At 35.6% G+C, this 19,367-nt stretch overlaps 1 protein-coding gene across 1 annotated transcript in view; it reads right to left on the bottom strand.

The window, feature by feature from the left end:
* Positions 1 to 1,768: 1,768 nt before the first annotated feature.
* Positions 1,769 to 19,367, bottom strand: part of LYPLAL1 (lysophospholipase like 1) — a 32,107-nt gene continuing 14,508 nt past the window's right edge. The window contains exons 3-5 of the mRNA XM_027564461.1: positions 13,223 to 13,392; positions 4,613 to 4,728; positions 1,769 to 3,828 (exon numbers count right to left, since the gene is read on the bottom strand). Of these exons, the coding sequence (XP_027420262.1) occupies positions 3,610 to 3,828; positions 4,613 to 4,728; positions 13,223 to 13,392 (505 nt within the window). The 3' untranslated portion in view covers positions 1,769 to 3,609. The remainder of the gene's footprint in view (positions 3,829 to 4,612; positions 4,729 to 13,222; positions 13,393 to 19,367) is intronic.

Here is a 19,367-nt window from a genome sequence, read left to right as displayed (position 1 = left end):
ATGCTTTCCTCTTGCTGCCATTCTTCCTCTCCCAGGTAAGAAAGTATCAAGACTATTTCAACTCTCTCGCCTTAGGGGATGTTTATGTGGGTGAAGCAGCAGAACAGGAAGAAAATGGCTGAGTAGTTTTAAGAGACCACTTGGCTTTAAGAGACCACCGTATGGGTAATAGTTATCTCAAGGTGGGTGAGCACTGGATACTGGAGGACTCCCCTGAAGATACTGCTCTATGCAAGGGGCCCCAGACTGGCATAATTTGGAATGAGGTGAAACAGTAAAAGATAACTAAGGCTGAATATCCTATCAGCCTAATGGGCAGGGGAATAGAACTGGATGGAAGACTATCTATATAAAATATTTAGATATATCTTCTACGTGTAGATCAAACTGTGAAGACAGATTTATAACCATTACATGCACACATCCCTCTACCTCTGGTAAAACAAGTCTAGCAATACCTTCTTTCTCTAACTTTTTTAAAGGTTTTTACATACGCTATAAAACTTGATCCTCAAACACTTTTACAAAGGAGTATACTGTGGCAGAGGCTGAGATTTATTCCAGAATATATAATTAATAAGGGTTTCCCAGGTGGTACAGGAGGTAAAGAACCCGCCTGCCAACGCAGGAGACGTAAAGATACGTGGGTTCAATACCTGAGTCGGGAAGATCCTCTGGAGGAGGGCACAGCAACCCACTCCAGTATTTTTGCCTGGTAAATCCCTTGGACAGAGGAACCTGGTGGGCCACAGTTCATAGGGCTGCAAAGAGTCAACACAACTGAAGCGACTTAGTACACATGCACATAATTAAGTTCTAGGACAAACATTCACCAAAAAAAAAATCTAGATTCCTTTCTTTTATACTGTATTTGGTATGTATATACTCAACATATATAAGCCTGACACCCTTATCTATGACAGGTACATACGTTACTCTTAGGGCAAACTGCAGCCATAAGGGCTTTCAACATGAGAACATGAGTGATACCATGTATATTCAAGGCAGACCATTTAAAATTTCAAGAAGCTGAAGTTCATTAAAGGCTTAAGATAATTAAAACACTGCAGAGTCTTCTCTGAGGGGATTTTGGACTTCTCAGTCTCAGTCTCCCTTCTCTCCTTCCGTTTCTTCCTCGATCCCTCCCTCTTCAAATGTACAGTTTATAGCTTCAAATATAAGGAGAATAAGGGACTTCTGCTTATAACTAAGATAGCCAAGATGGAGTAAGAGGGACCAGGTTTAGTTTTTGACCTGAAACAACTAAGAAGTGGGGCCACATTTGTATTTTCAGATACTGGGCACTGGTACTACAGAACAGTCATCTTTTAGGAAGGATTAAGTGCCCAGATTAATGTGAAGAGTTTTTTAGGCCACAGCGTGGAGAGGAGACTCAGAGGGAGCTGAGGGAGTCCAGAAGATGGAGAGGCTTAGAGTTACAGGACAGAGTATTAGAGAGTTCCCAGATTGCCAGGGCTCTGCAGAAGGCCCTCTCAAATCTTTAGCAGAGTGTTTACCATCAGATATGTGTAGGAAAAGTAAGAGCCACCTAAAAGGAACAAGCACTGGGGCGCAGAGAGGGCTGGGAAAAGGCTGAGTTCCCACTAGTCAGTGTGTAAACCTCACAATCCAGTATCAGCTAGGGTCTAAAGGAAGCTAGAGGGGCTATAACAATATCACACAGTGAATATTTCAGAGCCCCCTCCCCCTCAAAAAAATCTATCAGGGATAAAGACGATCATTTCATAAAGAAAAAGAGGCCAATTCATCAGAGGAACATAATCGTCTTACATGTTTATGCATTTAATAACACAGTCTCAAAATACATAAAGCAAAACCTGAAGCAATTGCCAAGTGAAACAAATTCACAGTTACAGTTGGAACTTTCAATCCTCCTCTCTCAATAATTTATAAAATAAAGAGGCAGAAAATAGGTAAGGATACAGTATATTTGAACAAAAATATCAACCAACTTGACCTGACTGATATGTATAGCACATGCCACCTAACATGAGCAGCATGCGTGGTTTTCAGGGGTACACAAAACATTTTTTAAAGTCACAATAAATTTAAAAGGTTTCAATTCATATAAAGAATACTTTATTAACCATACATTAGAAATGAACAGCAAAGATCTTTAGAAAATTCCCAGTATATTGAAACAAAATAATACAATTTTGAACAACCCAAAGGTTAAAGAAGAAATCAAAAGGGAATTTAGAAAGATTTGACCTGAATGAAAGTGAAAAGACAAAATATAAAAATTGTGGGATGCTTCTAATATAAAACTTGGAAGATTTATAGCACTAAAGGAGTGTTTTAGTTGAAGAAAATATGAGAAAATTTTAATGACCTTGGCTTTCTTAAGATTGCTTAAATATGACTTCAAAAGCAGAGTATAAATTTAAAAAAATGAATAAACTGGACTTCATCAAATTAAAAACTTCTGCTCTTTGAATTACACTCTAAAGAAAATAAGGCAAGCCATGGATTAAGAAAATATTGGTAGAACATCTATCTAACAAAGGATTTTTACCCAGCATATATAAACAGCTCTTACAATGCAATAAGAAAAACAGCCTAATAAAACACACATGAAATATTTGAACAAAGATATCATCAAAGAATTTATATAGATTGCAAATGAGCATATAAAAATTGCTTTAAGAAAAAGCAAATTAGAAACACAAAGTGTTATACTATATACCCACTAGAATGGACAAAATTTTTAAAAAAAGACTGGCCATGCTGAGTACTGACTAGGATCCGGAGAGCAACTGGAACCCTAAAATTGGAGCAGAGTAGCAGTCTGGGTTCATAGAATGGGAGCTCTGCTGGGACCAGACAGCCTGGATTTTAGTCTTCACTCTTGAGGCTTTGGGAAAGTCTGTATTCCTTCTGTCACTATTATCAAATACCAGTAAAAACTGGTTCTGTTTACTTCATCAAGCTCTAGTGATGATCAGGTGAGATAATGGGAAACCATTTTGTAAACATGGGGTACAAGGTTATTTGGGCTTTCCTGTTGGCTCAGTGGTAAAAAATCTGCCTGCCAATGCAGGAGCTATGGGTTCAATCCCTGGGTTGGGAAGAGTCCCTGGAGGAAGAAATGGCAACTCGCTCCAGTATTCTTGCCTGGAGAATCCCATAAGCATGACAAAGAGCTGGACACAACTGATTGACTGAGCACACACGCACTAATGTTATTCTTTCAAAAATAAAATTAATGTGAATACATACATAAACATATTTTTAAAAAGGCAATTTAAAGAAAACAATAATGAAAATATCATGCTAAAATATTTTCATGATTTCTCATTGCTGTTAAGCTAGTTTAATTATTGTAAAATTTCAATATTCAATTACTTACAAGGCCTACAAATATTTACAAAGAATTTAAAAAATAATACACAGATGTTTGACTAAATTAATGTTGACCATTAATAAGATCACACTACTATCTATGGTGCTCAGTATGTCAAAAACAAGTAAGTCAGTAAACTGTTGATATTTCTTAATATTTTAATAATTATTCATCAAATCAGAACTAGACAGTAAAAAACACTTTTTATAAAGACATTACTTGCATATTAACACATCAATCTTGATTTAGTCCGGTAGCTTTGTAAGAATCCATGACTTTAGTTTCTCTAGTTCCGCTTTGCTTAACTCATGGTAAACACCTGGGAAACTATGAAACTTTGTGCTCACTCCTAGAGATTTTAACATTGAATTTGTCTCTTCACCCCAAGAATGAAGAACTAACTCATCTGCAGTACCATGACACTGAAATAATTCAGGAAGAACACCGTCACTTTTCTGAAGAGCCTAGAGAAGAGGATATAAACATGAAGAAGTTTAAGAAATTCATTTAAGAACAGTGTATGTTCTTGGAAGTCAGGGAGGGCAGAAAAATGTCAATTTAACCAAAGCTTCAGGGGAAAAAGCAGTAGTGGCAGTGATGTCCGAGGTATATATTGATGGACTAAGCTCAGGAACTTAGCTGGTTGATAGCACTGCAGGAACTGCAGTTGTGTGGGACCTGCATTTACTCTGAAGAGGGCTGTTTCAAAAACAGTCAAAGCATTTCCTGAAGAAACCTTGTGTCTTGGGAAGACAACCCTTTTCACATAGAGTGGAGAGAGGGAGGAACACAAGGGAAAAATGGCATTCTTGTTCTCGTTTCTGTACCTGCTGGTTCTACTCCTGGTAATGAGGGTGTATCACTATTATATTCCATTCATAAATTAGGAATAATGCTGCAAAATAGGTGTCAGCCATGTAACTTATCCTTTGGTTTGATTAAGTCATAATTAGCAAACCTAGCTATAATCATCTACATTTTTAATATGTATACAGGATGCATATATATTATATACATATTTTTTATCCTTTCCCCTTTGAGACTTTGATTAACAATACTCTTTGTACAAGGCATTTCCTAAACAAGAATGACCAGGTGGGATTAATCAATATAGCTCATTTGCCCATGAATTCCCAGGAATGCTCTGTGAAGCAACCGTTATTGTGTAATTATCAATGTTGTTTTAGTTTCAATGTGTGAGTGCCTTATTTTTTTTCTTCTGTTTTGCTTTTAAAATCTGAAACTTACCTGGTAAACAGCAGATGCTTTATTCAGAAAACTAGACAGAGCAAATACTCCTGCCACATCTTGATGATTTCTATATGCTAAATGCATTGCCATGCACCCTCCCATAGAAAATCCTCCTACAAGAAGCAAAAATTCACTTATCAGTAAAATCAGAATAATGCTAATTTGGAACAAGATATAGCTATGCCAATCTTCCATAAATATCTGGAGACCTAAAAGAGATACAATGCAAAAGAAAAATTTAGTCTACTTTACATCTTACCAAAAAAGACCTGCCATGAGTAAATAACACTATTCCATCTACGTCATCACTAGTAAAATAATTTGTTATAAAAGGAACTAGAATTGCACAAATAAATAAATAAATCTGGGTCATCAAGTAAAAATATTTATCATAATTAAAAATATATGAGTCATAACACAAGTGTTATTTACTTAAACATCTAATGTGTACTTATATTTTGTTAATACTTATAGGAGTACTCACACTACAATTAATAACATGCCCCTTTTTGTCTTAGTTGTCAAACTATAAGCTAGAGTTTTTCATATAACAGATGCTTAGTGATCTTTGAATTAGGAAGGATGATCAAAAATTTGGTGAGCTAGTTAAAGTATCTTTGTATTATCATATTATTTTGGGAACTAACTTGTGATGGTACAATTAAAACATATATACTTATATGTACTTTTAAAAAAGCTTGGAAAAAACTTATTCACTTAACAAAATTTTATTGTCTTTTATGAGCCAATCACTGTCATTGGAGTGACACTAGTCACTGGAGATAATACAAATTAAAATACATGGATCCTTCTGTACGAGGAGAAAAGAGATACATCACAAAATGTGGAGATGGGGACATGACATGACACAGCAGAGAGAGTGGCCCAACTTAGAGATGTAGTGTGATATTCCCTAGCTTGACTGAGAATTAAAAAGACATCTCATGATTTAAAAGAAATCTGCATGTTATAGACAGCAAGCCTGCAGGAACATAGTTTTTATTTTTGGAGAAATTCAAGAGCGTAAATAATACTTTTGCCAAATGTACCTAAGCAAAATATTGAATGTGACTAGTGTGACTGAGGAACTAAATGTTAATTTAATTTTACCTAGTTAAATTTGGAGTTTAAATACTCACATATGGCTAGGGGCTATGCTATTGGACAATGACGTTCTAGATAACCTAAGCTGCATACCAATGATTAGAAAAAAAGCTTCAAAATTCATAAATTGAGCAAAAATGAAACTAATGTTTCATTAAGAAAATAATGTACCCTAAGATAATTAAATTTGATATTTAAATCTAAAGTGGTAAAGATCTTTAAAAAGTCATACAAAGACAAAATAGGTTGGTAAGCAAAAATATATTTAAAAATTATTGTAAAAGAACACCTACTGAGAAAATTTTACACCTTAAATGCACCCAGCCCATTTTTATTAACTAATCACTTATGTGATTTCAGAGTTCCTTGATGGGTCCAATCTAACAGCAATAACAACAAAAACTAAAAAGAAAACACTTCCTCACATATGAAATGTCATTATCAAAGGCATCCAAAGACATTTAACCTCAAGTTCAATTCTCACAATTTATAATGAAGAAAAATGTACTCACTGAAAATTTATTATTTTAAGATTCAATCTAAGTCCCTTATCCATTTATAATCTTGTGAGGTAGTCTGCAATTCCTCACCAGTGATCTCTGACAATAGTCACTTTTAACATTGTGGACACCAGTGTGAAAAGGGACTTTGTGCATTTTTTTCTTCTGATAGAAGAAAACTTAACACAAAGGACTAGTTATTTGAATTCATTTTCCATCTAAGTGTCTAAAATGCAATATAAAATATACTGTTCAATGAGTAAATACGAAATAGTAAACTCATTGTAAGTAATACTTATAATGTATATTTATAGTTGCTGGCAAAGTATTAAAATGTCAAGAGTTAACATTTCAACATACATTTAAGATTAACAGGCTGAATAAAACATGTTAAAAAATAATAAACCTAGCTTTTATGAACTCTTTAAATGAAATAAAACAGTAACAATATATAAAAACTACACTGGGAAAACCAAGCTAACCTATCTGAAAACAAAGTTGGGGGCAAGGGGATGGGGAACTTACAATTCAAGTTTATCATCAGTTGAACAGGATTTTTAAAATGCAGTAAAATCCACCCTACATTGAAATTTCAACAATTTTCCCATTTGATTTATATATAATTATTCTTCAGACTGAACTGTGATAAAGTTTCAAAAATTTGGGAACATATAAATTATGCCAATCATATTTGTATATTTTCTCTTATATAAAGTTTATAGGATAAATAGAATATTTATCATCTTCTATGGAAAGCTATTAAAACAGCAATCCCAAGTCTTAAAAGTTCTGAAGATTGTTGTTGAAGAAACACAAGTAAGGATTTCCCAGGCAAGAATACTGGAATGGGTTGCCATTTCTTTCTCCAGATCTTCCCAACCCAGGGATTGAACCCGGGTCTCCCGCATTGTAGGCAGATGCTTTACCGTCTGAGCCACCAGGGAAGTCATTCAAGACATATATATGTTGAAAGAAGGTAGAAAGATGCTACCACTTTCCAGTTTTACCTCTAAGATCATCAGAAGAAACATATATAATGTCAGGAAAGTGAGCCTGGAAATTGTAGGGCTAGGTTTCATCTTGGTAACTGCAACCAATCCTTCATTTTAGTTTTAAATCTTTTTTTAAATTAATATGCTAATACATGCCCACTGAATAAAGTATTTCCATCATATCAAAATAAAGAAAATGGGTTACCCAAAATATCATTACTCATATATAATTCTGACATGTTTTAAAAATTTATTTTAGCAGTTAAACTCACTCTATATGTAAATTTTATACCTTACTTTCTTGTAATACTGATTTGAATGTCTTTAAACAGAGTTATGAAATTCTATAATTATTTTTTTTATTCATTGAGCACATACTAAATATACCAAGTGCCTTCTAAATGTGTATATACAGTATATATCAGTTACATAACATTCAATTGTATTAACTAACCATTATTGCCTTAACTACTTTCCTCATAATGGGCTTTTACAGCATCCATGTAAAATATTTAGGTGTAATTCCAGAAGCATATGATTATCCATGCTTCAATTCTGCTAATACGCTCATATTATAAAAATTCTTATAATCTGGTCATTATCATTTGTCAGATTCTATACATCCTAGATCAAATTTAAACCTAAATTATGTCAATTTTCTCTTAACAAATTATCACCACCTAGTGGCTAAAAAAGGAATCTCATTATGGGACAAAGTTTCTGACTAAGTCAATAGATCTGGGTTCTAGTCCCAACTCCATTTTAGCCAGTAATCTCTTTAAATTTTACTTTCTTCTTATCTGAAGGGTGAGTAATCATTTTATATCTTACCTATTAGAAGGATCAAGAAAGATACTATATGAAAATGTGTATTATTTAAATACTTTTTAGTGTTAAACTGAATTTTAATAATTTTCTCAGAATGCAGGATCTGAATCCAGGTTTCCTGAATCCAGGAACAACTATGATGCCAAATTCAGAAAGTAATTTAAAAGTCACTAATTACTGCTTGTGTTTCCCCTAATTTTCACCACACACTCTGAAGAATTATATGTGGTATAAATATATAAAAATACAGTTTCTTGTATCTGATATTCTTAATGTGCAGGGTGAGGATTCATGAGTGTCTCCAAGGAACACATTTAAAGATTTGGCGCAGATCCTCCTATCAAACCAAAGTTTATTCTTTCCATTAAGAAAGAAATATATTCCCACTGATGAAAATAAGCAAACAAAGAATTTCTTTTCTCAGCTAAAACCTGCAGTTGAGTGCAGGGTCCTCAAGTGTAACCTTACAGCCTTGTGTTTCCGAAGTCTTGAAACACTGTGCTGGTCTCTCATTCTACTGGATCTGAGGCCTCTTCCCCAGGCCTTCAGCCTGCCCACTGTTGTCAGTGTGTTCCTCTTAAAATGCTCATCCGACTGAGTCATTCTCTGTATGTAACTCAGTAATCCTAGCAGTTGAAGTGTACACCAGACTAGTAGTTCCTGAGACATTTTAACGTGTCCCTTGTTTTCCTTCATGAATGTGTTTCCCTTCTTGTTTACCAGCCATATTCTCATTCATTTTTTAAAACTCGGTTGGAAATTCTCTCTTCTAAGAAGCAAGTTTTTGTGTTCATTCCTCACTGTTCATAATACTTGGATTGTATAAAACACTTTACTTTTGTTATCTCCCTCATTATAATGTAAAGTTTTTGATTCTTTTTTTTTTTTTGGTACTCCAGCACTTAAAAATTCTATGAATAATTTGGAAATTAAATTTAGTATGAGAAGCATCATTTTTGACCTGACTAAGCTGTGTAAACTACTGGAAAAGGGGTATATCATATACCATAAAAACATTGTTTTTAAACTAAATTTAATATAGTAAAATACCACTAATCAAAATAAAACCAGAAAAAAAGAATGGGCTGCCACTTATTCAAATATAGAGAACAGTGTTGTTTACAAAACTATACTGGTTAAAACCACAATCTCAGAGACAAGGGTTCCATGAGGACACAGTGTATGATATTAAATCTGAAGTTTTATCACATACTAAACAAAATTAATAAGGGTAATAATTTTGTACTTATTATCTTCATGTTTTCCTCTTTAATCCTTTAATTTTCAAGTTCTCTTAGAATTCATTAAAAAAAATAACCTAACCTCACTGTGTTGTTCATATATGTGTTTCCCGTGTCTCAAATGCATTGTTCTTTTTAATAAAAATGACTCAGCATCTCAAATGCACTTTTGACTTCTCATTGAATACCTCCTAGATAAAATGTTAAAAATAGCATTTAAATCTTAAACAATCTATGAGCAATGAAAACCAGCATGTATACCATTAGGGAAAAAGAAAACAGCTGGTAGGGAAGGGACACGGAGCTCCTTGAGAGTCTCCCAAGGGCAGCAGCGGGCCAGTACATTCTTCCTGCTGTGTGGAGAGACAGCAGGGCAGGTGGGATAGAGTGGCTAACAACAGCATCATCACCACACCCCAGGCATGTCTCTAAGTACTTCACAGGAACTGATTAATTGAATTATCACAACTCTGTAAGTACTATTATGATCAACCAAGCCAGAGGTTAAGGACACTCACATAACCACAAAAACAGGCACTGGATCTAGGATTAGAAACTTGCAATTTGAGTGCACAGCCCAAGTTCCTAACCATGTTAAACTGCTGTCAGCTGCATTAGTGTGTTCGCAATTATGATATTTATAACTTGGGAAATGCATGTACAAACATTCAAATACATAACGATATTGCCTCATGTACCACATTTTGAAATGAATTCAGAGTTCAGTCAGATAAATAAGACAAAAAGAAAAATAATAATAACTACAAGAGAAAATCTGACACGACTAGAATGCCATTTCTCTAAGCATCAACAGCCAACTCATGTGAAGAATCCAGCATATGAAAAGAAGGCAGTATAACAGGTGTTTTGTTTTAATAAAAGTTAAGAATTACATATATTTTGACACACATGTTTAACTCTATAGAAATGCCTCAAAGATTTATTTTCATTGAATGGTTAAATAACTAACAGTACAGGTAACAAAGACCAACAACCTTGGATCCACACTTCTGTGTCTCTTTCATATCTCAAGCTATCAAAGAGGCTTTATAGCGCTTGATAGACTCACCTCACAAATTCTAAAAAATTTTTTCTTATATTCATATAAGTGCATATAAATTTCCTATTACATATATATTTTGTAATGAATTTCAAATTTTATACTTTAGTAGTTTATAACTCTTCTAAAATGAAATTTGTTGTTAAAAATTCAATGGAGTTATGATAAAATATCGATCATATTACTAACTGCTTAATAAATAAGATCATCTTTTAACAAAGTTTTCTTGGAACTTCAGAAAATAATTAAAACCTTTCATGATATAGTAGAAAGAAACTAAAATAAATTCTAGATGAATCAAAGAATTACAAATTTAAAAAACATTATGGAAAAGTCAGTAGAAAATCTATTTGAATATTTACTCAAATTCTAGAAGAATAACTTCTTAATCTGAGAAGTTATTTGGAAAAACCAGATAACTAAAAACAGCTTTCTCATGTCAGAACATAAAAAACAGAATTAAAAGGAAAATAAATTAAGTGTAAATTAATTGCCACTTTTTACTTATTTTTAGCAAAGATTTTTCAAGACAGTATCATTCAGCAAGGTATAATAAGATGGATATTCTAATAGAGGTGGGAGAAGCATCAACAGGTACAGTGTTTTCGTGAAAGGAATTTGACAGCATGTATTAAGAGTTTTACAAATATTCATATAAATGTTCAGTTAAACAGAAGAATCATGGGCTTTAAAATGAAGTAAACCTAGATTCAAAATTCTTATCAACTCTCTGACCCTATAACAATCCATACATAGTCTCTTTTCAAAAATGAGTAAGACAAAATAACTGATGGATACGAGGAAGGGCAAGGAATAGGGATGGGGGAAAGGACAAGCAGATAAGTATCAACAGTTACAATTCAAGGGATACATTCTTTAACACACGCACATTAAGAGCACTAAGTGTATTTTCTACTTATTCACACTGTCCTCGCAGTACTTCAGTATCTTACTATCCTATAAACATAAATTCAGGAACTGGTTCTTCCATACCCAACTTTTTATCTCCTCCCTTACCCCTTCTGTGGATTAATTTCCCTAAAGCACAGTTTTAATTAACTATATGACTCAAAGACATACTTAAGTCATTGCTCCTCAATCATCTATAGAATAAAGGATAAAAGGGGACTCAGAAAGAATTTATTGAGATTGTAAAATGAGCCAAGTATTTGACAGACACCATCTTCCAGTAAGGGACTTCCCTGGTGGCTCAGACAGTAAGGAGTCTGCCTGCAATGTGGGAGACCCGGGTTCGATTCCTGGGTTGGGAAGATCTCCTGGAGAAGCAAATGGCACCCCACTCCAGTATTCTTGCCTGGAAATCTCATGGATGGAGGAGCCTGGCAGGCTACAGTCCATAGGTCGCAAAGAGTCAGACACCACTAAGCAACTTTACTCACTCACTCAGTCTCCCAGTAAAATAGATACTGTATCATTATTCCCACTTTACACATGAGGCAGCAGAAAATCAGTGCAGGTTATTAAGTGATGAACCTGCTAGGCAACGGTGGGCTTCCGATTTGAACTATTTTTGTCACTATGCCATCATGCTCTTCCAGCTGTTAGTCACACTATGACATCAACAGGCGTTTTCCAGTCACACAACAAACTTTCTGCTAAAATTGTCTAACATCCAGACAACAACAAGCACTACTTTTTCTACTTCGATTTTACCATTCATATCACTCTCTATATCCAGACATCCATACTACAATAGTTAAAATTGTATTTGCACATCCTAAAATCTCATATATCTTTGGCACTTTTTTCTTAAATTATTCCCTAATAGCTCCAAATACTTATGACTTCTTCATCTAAATTCCAATTACTTAAATCATCAGTTTACTGCAGATCATGCCACTGATTATAATAAATGTTCAGTTCTGTGCCAGGCATTGCAGTGGGTGCTGAGAAATAAAAATAAATATACATGATCATTCCCTTTGAAGAGCGGCCAGTTATGTATCTTTAGGGCACTTGTCGAGGCTAGTTGGCAGGACAGTTATTACAAGTACCTCATGGGCTCTTCTAGGTTGTAAGCAATTGGGGCACATAGATCCTGTTACCTGTGTCTCTTTGAGCATTCGACTTAATGCCTGACACACAGTACTTAGAAAATGTTTGCTAAATGATCGAATGACAGAATCTGTTATATACTCATGTATCTTGAGTTCTATCTTGTAACTGTTTCATGATGCCCTAGACTGAGCTGGTACCCCTTTACTAGGTTCTTCGCAGTACTCCTATAATGTTCTATATCCATCTCTGTGACATGGTGCTAAACACACAAACAGTTAAACACCGATGAGGAAACAAAGGCCCAGCAAGGTGATGTTACTGGGCCAGAGGGCCAGTTGCTTTCAACTAACAGAAGTGAATACTGAAGCCAAGACAGGAAAGAATGGATTCCATCCATTATGTCACATTGCTTCTTAACTCAAAGGATAGCTTAGTACTTCAATAAACACAAAGGCAGTTTATTAATTTGCTCAGATCCTATCTATACAGGATTTCAAAGTGCATTCTAAACTTATTTACAACATGATGGTGGTGGTTTAGTCATTAAGTCATGCTGACTCTTGCAAGCCCACAGACTATAGCCCGCCAGGCTCCTCTGTCCATGGAATTTCCTAGGCAAGAATACTGGAGTGGGTTGCCATTTCCTCCTTCAGGGAACCTTCCCAACCCAGGAATGAAACCCATATCTCTTGCATCTTCTGCAATGGCAGGTAGATTCTTAACCACTGCACTATCTGGGAAACTATGAATAGGTCTCATATGATATATAAAGTGCTCCCAAATAATGTTCCAAGTAAAATTCAAAGTATAAAATTAAAAAAGTGAATCAAAATATTTAAATTGCCAACATCTAAAAATCTTACCTACTAATATTCTGTTCTTCTTGATGCCAGTTTTTACTTCATCATCAATCAAATCTGTAAGCACCTGACACATTACATCAATTGATTCAAGGTGCTCTGGGCAGTCATTTGATATTTTAAGTCTGTCAAACCATACATTGGAGATTCCTCCTCTCAAAGGAGTATATGGCCTGTTTAAAATCAAAAAAGAAAAAAAAATTAAAACATTTTTTAATTTCTAAAATATTAGTGCTTTGAATTACAATTTCTTTAATGTTTTAAAAGTTAAAGAATTCATATTAAAGACATTTCCAAGCATATCTTAACTCTCCTATACTTACATTGGTTCTATTAACATTTATTAATGCCAGTTCACCATAGTTTCTCCATCTTTTGAGTTTCATACTCTCCAGAAAGTCCCAAAGAAAAAAGGATAATTATATTTGGTATATTGTGTGTGCATGCTATTTTTTCCACTCAATTTAAATGATTAATCAGGTCTACTATTTCTTTAAACTTCTGCCTTGATATACTTTAAAAGTGTAAGGATCAATATTTAAGCATTCACAGCTAAATAAATAATGGCTGTCCATGCGAAAAGTCAGGCCTCAAGAGCAGAAAATATGATTCACCAAAATGCTTTTAAATGATGGTTAGTTTGTAGCACAGAAGTCTGAACGCTGAGTTAATATTTAAAGGTTTCTTGATTACATCCAGGCAGATTATCTTTAGAATAGGGGTCTTCAGGTTGTTTTTTATTTTTATTTTTTTGTTTAATATATCTATCTTTAATTTTATTTTATTTTATTATTTTTTTTACAGTTAGTCCAATTCATTTTTTTAAATTTTATTTTATTTTTAAACTTTACATAATTGTATTAGTTTTGCCAAATATCAAAATGAATCCGCCACAGGTATACATGTGTTCCCCACCCTGAACCCTCCTCCCTCCTCCCTCCCCATACCATCCCTCTGGGTCGTCCAAGTGCACTAGCCCCAAGCATCTAGTATCGTGCATCGAACCTGGACTGGCAACTCGTTTCTTACATGATATTTTACATGTTTCAATGTCATTCTCCCAAATCTTCCCACCCTCTCCCTCTCCCACAGAGTCTATAAGACTGTTAAATCAGGACTTAGAGCTATTTTATTTTTAAATCTTCTCAGAAACCTTGAAATGAAAGAATTTAATGGGATACAAATATTCACTGGAAGTGCTCTTCATACAGATATCCCAGCACTGTCTGCAACACTCAATCTGGGTCTCAAATTGAGTGCTTTGTTGGACTTACGAAACACTCTATGTGATAAGATTCCCTGAGCTGGGTGTCTTGTTGAACAAGATTGATCTTATAAGATGCTTTACATTTAAATATCAGGTAGGATGGCCACAGTATCAGTGAATCTTGCTTTAGATTCTTTTAAGTATACGTGTGTGTGTGTGCGTGTGGGTGTGCACGCACATGCATGTGTGTCCCAAGGTATTCCCAATACTCTGTTTTAATCAATTACAAAGGGGTTAAGGGGTCTGGTGACAAGTCCTATGTTGGTAATGGTAAATGAAGGGAACTGAAACGCTCTTTTAGTCTCCTGTAGCAAACAGAGAGGTTTATGGGGAGATATATATGTATTTCCATATATATATGTCTCCATGAGACACACATGGAGAACCAATGGTTTCTCAAAGATGAGGAACAGGACAGTTCAACAAAAGATACAGCTCTTCACTTAGCAAATCTTGCTTTCTATTTATGAGACAGTGAAAAATGGGTTTTATGTGCTAAGAAAGGCCACAGAAAATTCAGTGACAGAAGTATACATTATAATTTGAAAGAAATCTAAAGCAATGCTGACCACAGATGCAAGGTTTCTTCTAGATCAACACTTCTATTGCTTTCAGTTCAGTTCAGCTCAGTTCAGTCACTCAGTCGTGTCCAGCTCTTTGTGACCCCAAGAATCGCAGCACGCCAGGCCTCCCTGTCCATCACAAACTCCCGGAGTCTACCCAAACTCATGTCCATTGAGTCAGTGATGCCACCCAGCCACCTCATCCTCTGTCGTCCCCTTCTCCTCCTGCCCCCAATCCCTCCAAGAATCAGGGTCTTTTCCAATGAGTCAGCTCTTCACATCAGGTGGCCAAAGTATTGGAGTTTCAGCCTCAGCATCAGTCCTTCCAATGAACACCCAGGACTGATCTCCTTTAGGATGGACTGGTTGGATCTCCTTGCAGTCCAAGGGACTCTCAAGAGTCTTCTCCAACACCACAGTTCAAAAGCATCAATTCTTCGGTGCTCAACTTTCTTCACAGTCCAACTCTCACATCCATACATGACCAATGGAAAAACCATAGCCTTGACTAGATGGACCTTTGTTGGCAAAGTAATGTCTCTGCTTTTGAATATGCTGTCTAGGTTGGTCATAACTTTCCTCCCAAGGAGTAAGCGTCTTTTAATTTCATGGCTGCAGTCACCATCTGCAGTGATTTTGGAGCCCCCCAAAATAGTCTGACACTGTTTCCACTGTTTCCTCATCTATTTCCCATGAAGTGATGGGACCAGATGCCATGATCTTCGTTTTCTGAATGTTGAGCTTTAAGCCAACTTTTTCACTTTCCTCTTCCACTTTCATCAAGAGGCTTTTTAGTTCCTCTTCACTTTCTGCCATAAGGGTTAGCCCCATCTCAAATTAGCTATATATTCTCACCCTCCAGAGTCAGTGAAATAAAAGCATAAAATGTACAACCAGAACAAAAAAATGGAGAGCTAAAAGGCACCAGGTGAGATCTGATTGTGCTCCCTTGCATATTCTTTAATGAAAAACCAAGTGGAATCCCTGCAAACCATGGAGCTAAAGCTACTCAATTTTCATTCTGTCATCCACGGTAGCAAAAGAACTCTGCAGTCTATGCAGATCTGACTGTGGGAAACAGCCAGTTAATACTATCAACGTGTGGTGTAGAAGGAAAACAGGAGAACTATACAACTGTTTTTCTGTTTAAGTCTTACCTCTCCAAAATAAATGGATATCCACTCGAGGAACCTAAAAGTCAAGAGAAATATTCTGGAAACTTTCTCAGAGAAAGCCAAAGAAGTCTAGAAACAAGAAAGTTGCAGAGTGAAGTAAGCCAGAAGGAAAAACACCAATACAGTATACTAACGCATATATATGGAATCTAGAAAGATGGTAACGATAACCCTGTATACGAGACAGCAAAAGAGACACTGATGTATAGAACAGGCTTATGGACTCTGTGGGAGAGGGAGAGGGTGGGAAGATTTGGGAGAATGGCATTGAAACATGTGAAATGTCATGTATGAAACGAGATGCCAGTCCAGGTTCAATGCAAAAAAAAAAAAAAATTAAAATACATTACTTACAGGAATTTCAGTAGAAGAAAAACAAGTGATTAAAAAATATCTATATCAGTTTTCAGAACTTGGAGAACACCGAGCAGCCAACTCACCACCAGGAACATGGAAATGAAAAACATGATCCTCTCCTTGTGATTAGACTGTAGGATAAACTCAAAGGTCTGGACATTACCTAAAATAACAGAACTTTCCAGATGGGAGGACTTGAGTGTTTCCCAATGAGATGCCTCCAAATGGTGTCTGGAGACCTGAAAGCCTGGAATTGGGGGCTAGAGGAACATTGTTAGTGCCAGCTGAAGCACTATCCACAAAAAAACCCTCAGCAGCCTGTAAGTTCCTTGGTCCCAGCCATTTGATTTGTAGGTTTGATCCCCTTTCTCGATTCTGTACTCCAAAAGCCCCCTTCTGATTCAGATTTGTTTTTCCACTTTAGGACTACCTCTAGAAAAAAGAGTACACTGGTTCTATAAGTACAACTGTTTCAGTGCATGTGAAAATTAAATTTCACTTAATAATTGAAAAAAAAAAAAAAAAGTTGCTCCGACTCAGATTTAACAAGAACTCATCTGAAGAGATTCTTTCATTTACTAAAATATAACTGTGTTATAAACTTTACTCTGTAACACACTTTCTAAAATTTGAATGTATATTACCAGTATCTATATGCCAGTACATAAAACCCTAACATTCTCTCCTAGTTTATGCTGTGCTGTGCTCAGTTGCTTAAGTGGTGTCCAACTCTTTGCAGCCCCATGGACTATATAGCCCACCAGGCTCTTCTGTCCATGGGATTTTTCAGGCAAGAATACAGGAGTGGGTTGCCATTTCCTTTCCAGGGAACAAAACCGCAGCTCCTGTGTCTCCGGCACTGCAGGTGGATTCTTCATCCACTGAGCCACAGAGGCCTAATTTATGCACGTATGTGAAATGTTGCAAATATCGGATACTTTGTCTGCATGCGGATTGCTTTGATGTTGACTGTCTTACTTTTTTTTTTGTTTGTTTTTGCTTATCTCTCCATTCCTCTTCTCCTCTCCTACCCCCTCACATATCTTGCCCTTCACTCTAGGTAAACTATGTCAACCTTCTCGAATATATCCCTCAGTGTTTTTCCTGCACATACATTAAAAGATGTTTCTTTACATTATATTTGTTTTTTAACAGCACTCTATGCTTTTCAAAAATGAAATAAGCCTATTTGGTTTTCTTATGTGCATTATACTTTTCTCCTTTAACAATACCTCATGGAAACCCTTTCATGTGATGTAGTTCTTACCCATCTTTTTAAATAGCTATATCAGTTCAGTTCAGTTCAGTTGCTCAGTTGTGTCCAACTCTTTGCGACCTCATGAATCGCAGCACAGCAGGCCTCCCTGTCCATCACCAACTCCTGGAGTTCACTGAGACTCATGTCCATCGAGTCAATGATGCCATCCAGCCATCTCATCCTCTGTCGTCCCCTTTTCCTCCTGCTCCCAATCTCTCCCAGCATCAGTCTTTCCAATAAGTCAACTCTTCGCATGAGGTGGCCCAAGTACTGGAGTTTCAGCTTTAGCATCATTCCTTCCAAAGACATCCCAGGGCTGATCTCCTTCAGAATGGACTGGTTGGATCTCCTTGCAGTCCAAGGGACTCTCAAGAGTCTTCTCCAACACCACAGTTCAAAAGCATCAATTCTTCAGCGCTCAGCTTTCTTCACAGTCCAACTCTCACATCCATACATGACCACTGGAAAACCCGTAGCCTTGACTAGACTATATAGTATCTTGTAATTAAGATGCTCCATAATTTAATTGGCCATTTGCTTACAAATGGGCATTTATTTGGTACCCAAGTTTTAGCCACTAAGGACAGTTCTGCATTAAACATATTTGCATACATGTTTTTACGTACTTAGACTTTTATTCTATGGAACAGAGTTTGTGGAATAGGCCTACTGGACTGAAAGGTATAATCTGATAATTTTATCTTAATAGAGGTTTCAGAGTTGCTTCCATGAAGGCTATAAAAATTCACCTTTCTACAAGAAAAGTCAGAGAACATCTTTTGGCCCAACAGCTCTAATTATGATAGTAACATACTTTAAAACATTACCACTGAAAGGTAGTAACTACAGCTTTAAAATCAACTTTGCTGAGATGTAATTTACATATATAAATGTACACCTTTTAAATACACAGTTCAAAGACTTTTGACAAACTATTTCCATAGTGATACAGAATATTTTCTTTACTTCAGAAAATTCCATCCTGTCCACTTGCAAGCAAATCCCACTCACTTCCAACACAGCCACTAAAGATTAAAGCTGCCTTTTCAGAACTCTACGTGAAGGAATTACTTATTCATATCATTGGCTATATTTTTCCTATTGGAATTTTGATTTTTTTCTCACTAGTTTCAAAGTGTATCTGTATATTAGTCACCTAAATACTGTTCATTTGTATTTCAAGTATTTTTTCCAAACAGATTTCTGCATATTGACATATATATATAAAGTATCTTTTTTTAAGCCAAATCAAGACTTTACATTGGATGTACTCTGAGAGGTATAATTTTAACTTAAACTAATTTAAACTAAACTTTGGGGTATTCTGATTTATTTTATTCACAATTCATACATTATTACATGTAGAATCCAAGATTATCTTCTAAGATTTTTGCTTTCATTTTTACATCTAAGTTTTGAATTTTTCTGGAATTTATTTTCTGCATGGTGTGACCTAAGGGTTGAAATTCATTTTCTCCCCTATGTGTCAATTGTGCCTGCACTGCTACAAAAACAAAAACACCTTTTC

This window comes from Bos indicus x Bos taurus, chromosome 16 (genome assembly GCF_003369695.1).
Source record: "Bos indicus x Bos taurus breed Angus x Brahman F1 hybrid chromosome 16, Bos_hybrid_MaternalHap_v2.0, whole genome shotgun sequence".
Lineage (NCBI taxonomy): Eukaryota > Metazoa > Chordata > Mammalia > Artiodactyla > Bovidae > Bos > Bos indicus x Bos taurus.
This window is presented reverse-complemented; position numbering and strand designations above follow the sequence as displayed.